The sequence below is a fragment of the Zingiber officinale genome, chromosome 2B, assembly GCF_018446385.1.
Source record: "Zingiber officinale cultivar Zhangliang chromosome 2B, Zo_v1.1, whole genome shotgun sequence".
In the NCBI taxonomy this organism is placed as follows: Eukaryota; Viridiplantae; Streptophyta; class Magnoliopsida; order Zingiberales; family Zingiberaceae; genus Zingiber; species Zingiber officinale.
The window spans coordinates 123,834,079-123,849,082 of record NC_055989.1 but is presented as its reverse complement, the minus strand read 5'-3'; the positions used below and the strand labels follow the sequence as shown (position 1 = coordinate 123,849,082).

Below are 15,004 nucleotides of genomic sequence, written 5' to 3'. Positions count from 1 at the left end.
TGGACTCCACAAATGGTCAAAAAGGCACAACTAAATTACAAGGCAATCAACACTATTCAGTGTGGACTCACAATGGAGGAATTGAACCGAGTTGGTCCCTACGACAACGCCAAAGACTTGTGGGACTCACTAATCAAATTACACGAAGGAACCGACGACTCAAAGGTAAACAAACGAGATCTTCTTTTAAATAATTTACTTAATATAAAAATGTTTCCTGGAGAGACGGCCTCTCAACTACACGCCCGACTGAAAGACATCCTCAACGGTCTTCACTTGATCGGACACGAACTCGAAAATCGCGACATGATAAGGTACGCTCTGAACGCCTTTCCGAGGAATACTTTGTGGACATCAATTGTAGATGCATACAAAGTTTCCAAAGATCTTTCAATTCTTAAGTTAGACGAATTATTTTGCGAGTTGGAATTACATGAGCAATCTAACATGAGCCATGTCGAGAAAGGAGTTGCTTTGTATGCAGGTTCAAACAAAGAGACAAAATCAAAAACGAAGATCGAGTCTGAAAGCGAGTCAGACTCAGATTCAACAAACGAAGAAGAACTAGTCAACATGGTCCGAAGATTGTTGATTAAGAAAAAGTTCAGAAGAAATACCAAAAAGATTCCACCGAACCAGATCCAAAACAAATCAGAAATGATTTGTTATGGATGCAACAAAAAGGGGCATTTCAAAAACGAATGCCCTAATCGGAAAGAAGAACGACCCAAATCGACAAGGCGGAAGAAGGCACTTCAAGCGACTTGGGACGAAACCTCTTCCGACGAATCTGACACGGAACAAACGAAGCACTCGAGTCACCTTGCATTTATGGCAAGGAACGAAGATTCCGAGTCTGAGTCCGACGAAGAATACGAGTCCGAGATCGACCTCGATTCCGAGAGAAGCCCCAGATCGAAAGATCCGAATATGGTAACGATTTATTCAAAGTCAAATTTACTTAAAGTAGTTAAATGTTTGTTTAAAAAATTAGCAAATTCGAAAAAATAAAATAACTTGTTACTTAAGGAAATAGACCACCTTAAGCAACAAGTTAGCTTGAGTGACTCGACTAACCAAGTTCAAATCAGAACTTCGACTCAAGTTGAAAAACTTGAGGAAGAAAATTTGGATTTGAAAGGTCAAGTCGAGCGACTCAAGAAAACTTTTGAAAGATTCGAAATGGGATCCAAGTGTCTAAATATGGTACTTGGATCGCAACGAGCCGTGTACAACAAATCGGGGCTTGGCTATAAACCGAACAAAACAAACAAATCATACATGTCTCTAATCAGTCAAAATGTTAGAAGTCAAGTCCAAACATGGGTTCAAACAAAACACTTAATCAAATCAATCAAACCAAACCACTACTTGGTCCCTAAGAGTCAAATCAATTACTTAGATAAACCTTATCTAAGCTATGACTCATGGGAGCAACTAGAAAAACAATCCAACCAACTTAATTAAACCAAATACTTAGGATTAGGATTATTAGAACGGTTAGATGAAAAAGGTTTACCAAACCCTATAACATAGCACCGGAATGGATTGGGATGATAGTACGTCAAGGAAACTCTGTCGAAGGCATGTCTAGGTTGAATATGGAATTCTACCTGGTGCACTATACTTAGTAGATCTGACCGAAGCTACCCCAGTCAAACATGGGCTAGTTAGACTAAAATTTAGTATTAAGTTTTTTGGGCAGGAACAGTTTGGAAAGTCTTCAGCAAGTGGTCTAATGATATTCAAGTAGGTCATATGCCTCGCCACTGAACTGAAACTTATCCTTAGGACGCCTGCTTGATTAACCTAAAGCTAAGTTTGAATCTAACATGGGTTCAATAACCTTTTTCAATAAAATTAATTCTAATTTGAACTAAATTAATTGAATTCAAATTTAATTCAAATTTAATTTAAATCTAATTCAAATCTAATTCAAACCAATTCAATTTTTAAAAATTAATTTTAAATTATTTTAAAACTTAAATTATTTTAAAACTTAATTAAAATTATTTTAAAACATAATTATTATAAAATTAATTAAAATTATTTTAAAACTTAATTAAAATTATTTTAAAACTTAATTATTATAAAATTAATTAAAATTATTTTAAAACTTAATTAAATTATTTTAAAACTTAATTAAAATTATTTTAAAACTTAATTAAAATTATTTTAAAACTTAATTAAAATTATTTTAAAACTTAATTAAATTATTTTAAAACTTAATTAAAATTATTTTAAAACTTAATTAAAATTATTTTAAAACTTAATTAAATTATTTTAAAACTTAATTCAAATTATTTTAAAACTTAATTAAAATTATTTTAAAACTTAATTAAAATTATTTTAAAACTTCATTAAAATTATTTTAAAACTTAATTAAATTATTAAAATTATTTTAAAACTTAATTAAATTATTTTAAACTTAATTTACATTATTATTAAAATTATTTTAAAAATTAATTAAAATTATTTTAAAACTTAATTATTTTAAAACTTAATTAAATTATTTTTAAAATTAATTTAAAAAATTAATTTAAATTATTAAATTATTTTAAAATTATTCTAAAACTTAATTAAATTATTTCAAAACTTAATTAAAATTATTTTAAAACATGGGACCGAGATAAAGATTCGGTCGGCATTCAAGGGGAAGCACCACTTGCCTATTATCTGGAGATGTGGGCAAGCTCGAAGCTCCCTGGGCAGGACCCTTCAAAGTCATCAAAAAGCTCCGCTCGGGTGCCTATTATCTGGAGGATGAAGACGGACGGCAGCTGGATCGACCGTGGAGCGCAAATCATCTCCAGCCGTACCGAGCTGGGTGAGAGGTGCGCCGATGTAATTCATTTTATGTATGTCTTGGTCGCCTGTGTCCTTTTAATGCAGGAAGCAAAGTGATAAAACGCATTTGGCATTATTCGCCAAACGACCGACTACACGACGACCTCGTGCCGCTCGGCAGGGCATATATCATTCATGTTGAAATTAGCCTTGAAGGTCGTCGAGCTCCGACGTTAAATATCGAGAGTCGGACCGGCGACTATAAACCCTCCGGCCGGAAGACCGTCGAGCTCCGACGTTAAATATCGAGAGTCGGACCGGCGACTATAAACCCTCCGGCCGGAAGACCGTCGAGCTCCGACGTTAAATATCGAGAGTCGGACCGGCGACTATAAACCCTCCGGCCGGAAGACCGTCGAGCTCCGACGTTAAATATCGAGAGTCGAACCAGCGACTATAAACCCCCCGGCCGGAAGACTGTCGAGCTCCGACGTTAAATATCGAGAGTCAGACCGGCAACTATAAACCCCCCGGCCGGAAGACCGTCGAGCTCCGACGTTAAATATCGAGAGTCGAACCTGCGACTATAAACTCCCCGGTCGGAAGACCGTCGAGCTCCGACGTTAAATATCGAGAGTCGGACCGGCGACTATAAACCCTCCGGCCGGAAGACCGTCGAGCTCCGACATTAAATATCGAGAGTCGGATCGGCGACTATAAACCCTCCGACCGGAAGACCGTCAAGCTCCAACGTTAAATATCGAGAGTCGGACCGGCGACTATAAACCCTCCGGCTGAAAGACCGTCGAGCTCCGACGTTAAATATCGAGAGTCGAACCGGCGACTATAAACCCCCTGGCCGGAAGACCGTCGAGCTCCGACGTTAAATATCGAGAGTCGAACCGGCGACTATAAACCCCTCGGTCGGAAGACCGTCGAGCTCCGACGTTAAATATCGAGAGTCAGACCAGCGACTATAAACCCTCCGGCCGGAATACCGTCGAGCTCCGACGTTAAATATCGAGAGTCGGACCGGCAACTATAAACCCTCCGGCCGGAAGACCGTCGAGCTCTGACGTTAAATATCGAGAGTCGAACCGACGACTATAAACCCCCCAGCCGGAAGACTGTCGAGCTCCGACATTAAATATCGAGAGTCGAACCGGCGACTATAAACCCCCCAGCCGGAAGACCGTCGAGCTCCAACGTTAAATATCGAGAGTCGAACCAGCGACTATAAACCCCCGACCGGAAGACCGTCGAGCTCCGACGTTAAATATTGAGAGTCGGACCGGTGACTATAAACCCTCCAGCCGGAATACAGTCGAGCTCCGACGTTAAATATCAAGAGTCGGACCGGCGACTATAAACCCTCCGGCCGGAAGACCGTCGAGCTCCAACGCTAAATATCGAGAGTCGAACCGGCGACTATAAACCCCTCGGTCGGAAGACCATCGAGCTCCGACGTTAAACCCGAGAATCGGACCGGCGACTATAAACCCCCCGGTCGGAACGAAAGACGCTTGAAGAGGAGCGGCAAGGGAAAGTAGTGACAAGTCACATGCCACCTACGCCCGCTCGGGAGGCCTAGTAGGCCGAGTTGTGTGTCATAGGCCCCGACCAATCACCCACAAGCATGCAAAGTAAAAACGAAGTTGCACAACACAGATAAATTTTTCATGGAAACTAGAGGAATCAAGGCCGAGCAGCCGAATTACAAAAAGGGAAGTTTTTCGCCGAACGGCCAAATTACATAAAGATTTATATTCCAGAAAATCATAAAGGTCCTTAGGGATGGTGCTAAGGAGCGCCGCATAGTCTTGGGCCGGGATGCTGGCGGAGTCAGGGAGCTGACCCTTGGACTTCAGATATTCCGTCGTGGCGGTGATGGCAAGCTCAAAGGCAGTATACATCCGCTCGCACACCTTTTTTGAAAATTCGGTCGAGCGGATGTGCTTCAGCCTCAGGGCTGCGACTCGGCCGGGCTCAGCCTCCTGTTACTCCTTGAAGGCAGCTTGGGAAGCTTCAAGAGCCTCCTGTAATTTCTTCAGCTCGTCCTTATGTTTGATGGATTCACCTGAGCGGCTCGCCTTCTCGCCATCCAGCTGCTACATCAGCTCTTTGACTCGTTGCTCCAGGCCCCGGGCCTCGACATTTTTCTTCTCCAGATCGGCGTAGCCGTTTTCTTCCGATCGGTTGCCAGGCTTATTTTTCGATCTAGTGATTTGACCTGTCGTTTGAGTTCGGCCAAAGTATGGGCCTGGTCGGCCGTCTTCTTTTGCTCATCCGCCAACAGATCTTGGGTCTTCTTGAGCTCTTTCTGCAGCTCGACGTATGAAGGACCCTGGGAGGGCGCGCCGCCCGAACTCCTTAGCCTCTTTAACTCTTCGTCCACCATGGCCAGACGATTGGAGACAGCGATCTCCTCTACCCATCTCTGACATAAATAAAATCATTAATAGTCGATCGGAGAAAGAGCGTAGAAGACTTCCAAGAAAACATAGTTACCCCAATGGCTTGTTGCATATGGTTGTTGGCCAGATTGCCGAGTGGAATCATCGCGACACGTGCCCGAGCGTCGGCCCACATCTCGGCTAGGGGCCCCTTCATGGTGATCATGTGCTCAGGCGCGGTTGGCCGATCGGACTCGGGCATCAACTCTTCGGTGGGGAGATGCAGGGAGACCCTGATAGTACGGCGTCGACCAGGAGTCGTCTGAGCGGAAGCTGGGGAAGGATCGGAGGCCGGTACAGAAAACTGGGACAAAATGGCCGAGCGTTGGACTCGGTGGGGAGAGGGCGAAAGGGCGCTGACAGGTATGGCCTCGAGGGGGTCCGCGGACGCGTCCAGTTGAGATGGGGTCCGATTGGACGAGATCGCCTCAACCGCTGGGGCTTTGCCGCGAGAATCGGCGGTGGTCCGTTCGGACGGCTGGACCACGGAAGTGGCCGATCGAAGTGGTGTCTCTGTTCGGCGCCTCTTTTGTCGGAGAGGGCGCTCTTCCTCTTGAGCGGAGCCTTCCTCCTGGACTGTTGGTCCCCTGCTGGGGGTGGCGTCTCTTGCCACATCCCGGGGAGAGGCTTGAGCGGCCGACTCCTCGTGGGTCTCGCTCTCCCCTTCGTGTGAGCCGACCGGCTCAATGCCACGCAACTCCATCTCCTTGGCAGCTGCGGCCTCGAGCGCCGCCGCTTTCCTCTTCAAAATCCCAGCCATCACGGACTCCATGACAATGTCCGCTGCAAAGGAAAAAAGGAGAAAATCAGTTAGCAATCAAGGCGAATGCACAAGTAAAATTCTTACCGAAGCTGCGCGGGAGGGGAGTCCGAATCGGACTCGGGCCAAATATGTACATCACCCCTTCAGGTAAGAACTTGTTGATGTCGAACTTTAGACCGGCTAGCATGTTGGCAGCGTGAAGATAGTTTGGTTGGGTCTTGAACCTCTTTAGCTGAGGGGAGGTTGGTGGTCCGACCTGCCACTGGGTTTGGAAAGGGACCCGTTCGGGAAGACGAAGATAGTAGAAGACCTCCGGTCGAAGGGGAATGTCGTGGATTCTGAACAAGACAACAACGCCACATAGAAGGCGGAAGGTGTTAGGGACTAAGCTTCCGAGCGGAATGCCGAAAAAATTACAGACTTCTACGATAAAGGGATGAAGAGGAAAGCGCAGACCGACTATGAACTGGTCGCGGGAAAAACAGATAGCTCCGCGCGGCGATTTGTGTGGCCGAGCGGAGGGGGAGGATAAGATAAGTTCAAAGTCAGAGGGGATGTCAAAATTGTCCATCAGAATATCGGCGTCACGCCGATCGAAGCGAGACTCCATGGTGGTATACTACGGGCCGAGGGCTGGGTCTTGAGGTTGAGAAGAGCTGGCCATAAGCCGAGCGGGAAAAGGAGCAAGAGATGTACGAAAGGGCAAAAAGCTTAAGAAAGGGGACCAAATCGTAACCAGGAGACGAGAACACGAAGCGAAGAAAAAAGCACGAGGAAAAACAAGAAATGAAAAGAAGATGGCAGAAGGACCTTACGAAAGAAAACGAAGATCGAAGGAAGAATGCGAGAGGTCGCCGGAAGAAGCAGCAGCAGGATCACCGGAGCAGGAATGGCATGGAAAACTTCTAGGCACGCGAAAGCAGGAATGCGGCAGAGGAAGAAGGCGAAAGCTTTATAGGGTTGGGCCCGAACGGCCTCAGCCGTTGGATGCAGGTCGCAAAAACCAAGGACTCTATCGGGCCGTCCATTTCAAATCGCCTCGGTCTCGTCGCCTGCAACGCCGTCGTCGTACGATGACGGCAGCAACGCCACGTGGCATTCGGCCACTAGAGTGCATTTAATGAGCGCCTTCACGAGTCACAAAGCGCATGCCTGTCCTTAATGTCGAAGATTGGCGCAAATTTCGAAGAGATCCGAGGAATGTTGGCGTTGACTAAGGTCATAGCTACCCCCGTGGGGGTCGAGCGGAGGATAGTTTCACAGAGACGCCGCTCGGCGTGACTGGCGGTCCAGTCAGTCGGACTAATCGCCTCCTTCGACTAGACTTAAAGGGGAGGCAAATGATCCGACAGCAAGGACGGGGGACCCCCTTTGTGGGGAGCCAATGACACGTAGAGGTCAGAAGTCAAAAGGGTCAGCATGAGGTCCAGCCGATCGGAGAAGGGTCGGGTCAACCGGCCGAACAGATCCGGGCGGAATCAAAGACAACCCGACGGGGAGTCGGGTTTCCGACACTCATGGTGAACAGGGTCGCCGGGCCAAGCGGGTAGCCCGCTCGGCCGAGGCATAAAGCAGCAATGTTGTGAAGGAACAGTCTCAGCCGAGCACGCGACCGGGAATCTTCCCGGTCGGACCGATACCTACGCCCGGTCGGAAGTGATGTGCCTGCCGAGCGGCTGGACGCTCGGCTCGGGGAAAAAAGAGACAAGGACAAGGGGACATTGGGGAAAATCATCTTCTGACAACAGGCATGCTCGACGACCAGGCCATACGTAGAATCCTATGACGAAAGGTTCTGTTGTCCCATCAGAGAGGTGCTCGGACTGTAGCAATATGGTGTCAGACATGCTCCTCTAGTAAGCCCATACTGAGGTATGGTAAAGGACACGTGTACGCCTCGACAGGTGTGCACAAGCCTCCCTAGAGCTCTATATAAGAGCCCACAAACTTCACCGGAGGTACGCGATCCCTCATCTTTGGAGCCACTTCATCGTTTTCCTCTTGCCTGACTTGAGTGTCGGAGGGTCGTCGTCGGGAATCCCTTCCCGGCTCGACTTCCTTGCAGGTTCGCCGGAGATTCGTTCAGCCAGTCGAAGACAGCGGAGAGCGCCACGTCCCCAGCATCCATCGACTCAACGTTCGGACAGGATCACATCCTAACAGGAACAGTGCTTTAGAGATCTCAAATCTCTCATGCCTTACTTGTCCTTGATATAGTTGTCTACGGTGTTCAGCCATATCATAAGCATTCATGTTCTCATGTTGCTTCTGAAGCTCAGAGTTCATGGTGGCGAGCATAAGGCATGACACATCTAATGCATCATTTTGATGCTTCTCGTAAGCATCCCTATCAGCTCTAGTGGCAGTAGCAGGGGTACTTCATGAATAGGCTGCTCTAGGACGTACAGTTTTCTTTCTCTCTTGAGAACTATTCTCATGTTTCTATACCAGTCCAGGAATTAGCTCTATTGAGCTTGTTCTTATCAATGACAGATCGCAGAGATAGTGTCTTCTACGTACTAGACGACATGGTGATCTACAACAATAAAATACAGAGAAGTATCATACTCGGATAATTTAATTAGGCCTTTGATTAAATGATTTTCCCACTGAATTCTAAAGCTTGATAGGAGCAAGTCACTACTGTTGGATCGAGAAGCGCTAGAGGGGGAGGTGAATAACGCTCGTGGCTTTCACTCGTTTCGGATTCGTAGAACTCGTTCAGAATAAAGCAGCAGAAAGATTAAAAGAAATAAGCACAAACATAGAAGACACTAGGAGTTACTTGGTTCGAAGCCTAGGGTGACTCCTACTCCAAGGCCCACGATCGTTGATCGCTTACTGTGGGCAACAACTATATCGCGCAAAATGTTTACAAATATATATTACAATAAGTGCAATAATAAAAATTTATACCGACGACAATAATCAGAATCTCGAAGCTTCAGGTCATCGGGGGACTTACAACAGCACTTCAGGGCGTCTCTTATGCAGCAGGATGTAGAAAGGTCGCTTGGAATTGAATATTTTGAGTGCTGCCTCGAGAGTTTCTTTTATACACTGCTGGAGGCGCCTCCAAGCCTGTCCAAGGCGCCTTCAGGCCTCCCGAGTCGCCCGCGTGGATCAGCACAGAACTGGTCGCAACTTATCTGGTTGAAGGCGCCTCCAAGCCACTCCAAGGCGCCTCCAACCTCAGGTCCAAGGCGCCTCCATCTTCATCCAAGGCGCCTCTAGCACTGCTTCGCAGCCAACTCCAGCTTTGCACCCGAGGCGCCTCCAAGCTCCATGGAGGCACCTCAGACACTGTTCATCCGAGGTATAACATGCTCCTTTGTTCCTGCAAAATGTGTTAGTCCCAAACACATACCCTGTAAAACAAAGTTAGCACATAATAGTCAAGGTAAATAAGATATTGACAGTCTCCCGACTGTCCAGGTCTGACTTCGGATTTCCTACCGAAAACCCTAGGTCAACCCGACGTCTACTGTTCCCTCTACGGGGAACGCGTCCTCACCTACTCCACTCAGGAGATTTACCTTTTGCCAGTTCGGTCCTCCAAATCGACTGGACTTTTGCTCAGCGTCATAAGCTTCCGGTCTTCATGCTGGATGTCCGGTCCTCGACCCATCCAGACTTCTACTTGGTTCGCGACACCAGGATTTTAACCTAGGGTTACCGCCCCCTAGAATTTTTACCCGAAGCTCCGACCCGCCAAGACTTCCAGCATAAGGTTACCACCCCCTATGACCTAGGGTTACCACCCCCTAGGGTTTTCTACTTGCCTAACCGCAGCTAGGATTTTCCTGAAACACTCAATCATACACATTAGATAACAATTAAGCTTAACTTTGAATCCCTTTGCCATTATCAAAACTAAGATTCGATCATCGGATGCTTCCCGCACCAACAACTACTAGATCTAAACCCAAAAGCAAAGACATTCAAGTGGGGCAAGATTCACATTATACCTCATCTTGAGTTAGCTTTGGCTAATCACCCAAGACTTGTATAAATTAGGTAGGCAACGTGTACCAATTGGACAACATTCAGATTATACCTTATCTTGAGTTAGCTTTGGCTAATTGCCCAAGACTTAGTACAACTTAGGTAGACAACGTTTACCAATTACATCCTATGTAACTCTTGTATTTTTAGGTGAACAAGACTATTTGTTCATTTGCCCATCTTATGAAATCTACATTATAACTCATCTTGAGTTAGCTTTGGCTAATCGCCCAAGACTAGTATAATTTGAATTTCATCATATGGGATATGCCTCTAAGTTCTCAACTTAGTTAAGTCACACCCAAAATCCAATAGTCGGACATCACAATTGTTCTGTCGCACTCTACCAAGATAAAATGAGTCACTTTGCTTTGGCAAACCTGACTACAAATGATCGAGGTAGTAGTGAGTACCAAACTTTGGTAGGCATATGAAAAGGACCTAATTATGATAGCTACATGTGCATCACATACATTCATGGTATATCATGGCATACATCAACATATATACTAATTTAAACGTGACATGGTTATGGCCCTATCACTACGATCTTCTCAAGCCAATGAGAAGAGCGATAAGTCAACCTAGGTCAAAGTAGCTTCTCCAAGCGCTTCCTTGGTCGTCGTATGTTGTTGTCCTTCTCCCTTTTCACCCGTCGTCCAGTAGACTAACTCCTTTCTGATTTATACATTACAAAATCTAAAGAAACTCAAGTTACATTCGAGTGTAGTCTAAATTACAACAAGAAGAAAAGGATGAAGGCACGACACGCAGACCGTATTATGAATTACAACATACACACACATCTAATCACATTGGATTTAAAGGTCATAACCATGCACCATGTCATATAACATTCACAATATTTTATGACATAAAATTTACTATGATCTCAACAACAAATTATGAGCCACAACGCCACAAAATCTGGCCAAGACTCATAGTCTGGCCGAGATTCACAATCTGGCTGAGACTTATAGTCTGGCCAAGACTCATAATTTTACAAATCACAGTAAACTTATCATGTAATTTCTATATCATATATAAAAATTCTAACAACTTAGTATATGCCTTCGCAAGTAGCTCTGATACCACTGTAGGGATCTAGCGCACTAAACACGCTTAAGCGTAGCGGAAAATTAACTAAATCCTCTCCAGAAGATCCATGCGAAGAAGAAAAACAATCATATATTAAGTTTTACATGAGAGGTATACCTTTGTTGCGTGCCCTTCGCAATCCCGACAGCAACCTTTTCTTTGGATCCAAATCTCAGCGCGTTCAAGCGTCCGCGCCTCTATGGTATCCACACAAACATATCCTTTGTTCGTTGCATGAACGAAGCCTTTGGAGAAGAATCATCTTCTTGTGCTAGCAAGAAACATGGTTCGACCAAGGAGGAAGATTCGGCCATGGAAGGAAGAGGAAGAAGAGGGAGATGAAGAGTCACCATTCTCTTCACTTATCAACACTTATGAAAAATTCATTACAAAAGGCTATTTATTTTCATCCCATGAATACCAAAGGTCTTTTGTCTCTTTGTATTCCTCTTAATGGGCTGGATTTATTATATTAGATTAACCATTAATCCAATAACCCAATAAGTCTAACCCATTGAGTTTAACACATTAATCCAATGTGTCTAATTCAGATTGGAGTCAATCCAATGAGTGGGTTCATTTGAGTCTAACTTAATGAGTAATCCAAAAGGCCTAATCATCTCATAATTGACTCTTAGGGCTAATTACTAATATTTCTCACTCAAGCACTAAAGTTGAATATGAAGATATAGCTAACGCGACATCAGAAATTATTTAACTATAATATTTTCTTTTGGAATTACACTTTTCCCCGACTACTATGCCCAAAATCTGGTATAATAATATTGGTGCAACTTATCTTGCGACAAATCCGATTTTTCATGCTTGTATCAAACATGTAGAGATTGATTTTTATTTTGTTCGTGAGCGTATGGTGACTCGACAACTTTCGGTTTCTTACATCTCTACAGAAGATCAAATTGATGATATATTTATCAAGTTATTATTTAGATAATGTTATCACTCAAACTCAACGTTCAGATACTCTCGTTGAGTTTGTCGGGGGTAATAACAATAATGAAAAATAATCTCTAATTGATTTCAATTAATTGAGATTTATTATATTTGGTATCACAATCAAGATCAACATAAAACAAATAGTAAAAATAATATTTTAAATATATTATATTACTATATTGATAATTATTATGATTATATGTCATATTTAATTTTTTCATTATTATTTAGACAACTTGATAAATAAGGTTATGAACTTTGGTAATATTATGATAAAAAGATTTATTTTCTATCTTATTTCTTTTCTCTATCTATTAGTTTATACTCTGGGAACATTTCACGGTATAATGAATTTGAATAAACAGAAACACTTGGATCAAAATGAAGGCGAGATAGCATTCCTCAAGTAATATATTGTTGGAAACCGGATTGCCAAGTACTAATGTGATAGTTATTAATCTTAAATACAATCCGAACCTCCAAGGGAAATAGATTTACTTGCAATAACTGTCGAGTGCTCCGGCAGAAAAAAATATTGATGGAATTTTAACATAACTGATGGGAAAAGTGTGTAGGCTAATCTGGGACTCAACCGATAAGCTAAAAATTGAATAATAACAAAAAGTAGGATCCATCTACTGTAGTAGGAAGGAATGTCCTAATGAATATAGAAGGTGAAGACTCTTAATCGAATTTTGCACGAGTGAAAAAAAAAACTCAATAATCCAAACCAAGAAAATATGATCTTGCATCAATGATGAGGCCATTATCCTTCGGATGCTCATGTTTAGAGCCATTTCAAGACGGTTCAAAATCTAGCCCTCACATTAAAATTGTTTTATTGATTAAACAAAGTTGATTTTATTTTGTTTTAGTTCTTATGGACGATGATTAACAAAATGACAAGAGTTTAGATGAACCACACCAATTACCCTGGTTCCCGACGTTCTTTTGGGGAAAAAAAACCTAATTTTTATATTTTTAGTAAGAGAAAATTATAATTTTGATCCTGTAACTTACCTTTTTTCCAACTTTCATCCTGTTAATAGTTAATTTACACTTTTAGTCCCGTAACTTAGTAATATTTTTCAATTTTAATCCTTTTTTCTAAAATTAAAATTTTTAACCTGTAATAGCTTAGTTGGCGGTCATTAAGTACATAGAAAAAAAAATACTAAAAAAAAAAGACGATCTTAAACCTACGCTAATACTCCTACGCCGATCTCCATTCTCCCTTCTCATCCTCGACTCGTGCACGAGGCATGCAGTTGGTCTTCCTCTAGTCGCGCGCTCTCCCACTACGTCCAGAAGATGCTGGCCTATGTCGAGAAGCACGACCATGGGAGCTGGAGAGCTTTGCCGGCGAAAGCCGGTGAGCTTCCTCTGCCGCCGCTACCTGAATTGCGCTTGAGAACGGTAAAAAGGACGATGAAGTGCGAATTGTGGTGGTGCTTTTGCAGGGCTGCAGCGGTGTGGGAAGAGTTGCAAGTTGAGGTGGACCAACTACCTGAGGTCGGACATCAACAGAGGGGAGTTTAGTTCGCAGGAGGAGCAGACCATCGTCCAACCGCATGCCCTGCTCGGGAACAGGTTCAATCTGCTCCTCAAATGCTGCATTGTTTTTCTCTGCGTGAGCATGATGTTGTTGATGGTTTGGAGGCTTCTTCGTTTCAGGTGGTCTGCGATCGCGACGCACTTGCCGAAGAGAACGGACAATGAGATCAAGAACTACTGGAACACGCACCTAAAGAAGCGGTTGGCGAAGATGGGCATCGACCCGTGCACGCACAAGGCGAAGACCGATGCCCTCGGCCCCGCCGTCGACGCCGGACCCTCCCGGAGTGCCGCCAACCTCAGCCACATGGCGCAGTGGGAGAGCGCGCGACTGGAGGCCGAGGCGCGCCTCGTGCGCGAGTCAAGGTTGAGAGGGGAGAATGGAGATCGGCGTAGGAATATTAGCGTAGGTTTAAGATCGTCTTATTTTTTTTTAGTATTTTTTTCCCACGTAAGCAATTAATGACTGTCAACTAAGCGATTACCGGTTAAAAATTTTAATTTTAGAAAAAAAGATTAAAATTGAAACATATTACTAAATTACGGGACTAAAAGTGTAAATTAACTATTAACAGGATGAAAATTAGAAGAAAGGTAAGTTACAAGACTAAAATTATAATTTTCTCTTTTTAGTAATTGACTTTAGTTCTCACTCAATTTGATCATAAACATTAAAATCATAATGGTACACTATTTAGTTAGTTGAAAAACATATATTAATTATTTGTAACATCTAATATGCACATAATTTCAGTCATATTACTAACACATTAAAAGTTGCACATAATTTGAACCACAGCATTGATCATAATCGTATTATTATGCTTTCTCCAATAATATATGAGCTCCTATATTTTTATTATGGCGCTAGAAAACAGGATACTTTTCTTAAATAATAAGAGTTGGATTTCCATGCAGAGTATATCTGCGATGATTGAATAACTGATGATGTTAGATGTTAGATGTTACGTCAAAGGCACCTCACTTTCTAGATTTAATTGGTGACTGAAATGTAGAATTGAAATGCAGAATCAAACCGTCGGGCATCTTTAATGCAAGATTTACTAAAAATTTATAAAATTTAAAAAATTAATAAAAAGTCTTGAATTATTATAGAAATGAGATTTAAGATTTATAGTAGTTTAAGAGTAGTAGTGAATGTATCTTCTTTCACATTCATAGGACCGATATTAAAAAGATTATTATTATAACGGATCTATATTTTTTAAAAAATAATAATGAAAATATAAACTTATTTTTTTATCTCAAATTTGATATAATATACATGAAATCATACAATTCATACTATAAATAGAATCATGCAAAAACTTTTATATATATATATGAGCTAATTTTCACAAAATATATATTAAATTATACTATGTTA

At 42.8% G+C, this 15,004-nt stretch overlaps 1 protein-coding gene across 1 annotated transcript in view; it reads left to right on the top strand.

Moving 5' to 3' along the window:
- The window catches only part of LOC122048647 (transcription factor MYB106-like), a 36,964-nt gene extending 22,405 nt beyond the window's left edge, over window positions 1-14,559 (top strand). The window contains exons 2-5 of the mRNA XM_042610188.1: window positions 13,332-13,435; window positions 13,524-13,653; window positions 13,738-14,023; window positions 14,536-14,559. Coding sequence (XP_042466122.1) covers window positions 13,332-13,435; window positions 13,524-13,653; window positions 13,738-14,023; window positions 14,536-14,559 — 544 coding nt within the window. The remainder of the gene's footprint in view (window positions 1-13,331; window positions 13,436-13,523; window positions 13,654-13,737; window positions 14,024-14,535) is intronic.
- The last annotated feature ends 445 nt before the right edge of the window (window positions 14,560-15,004 follow it).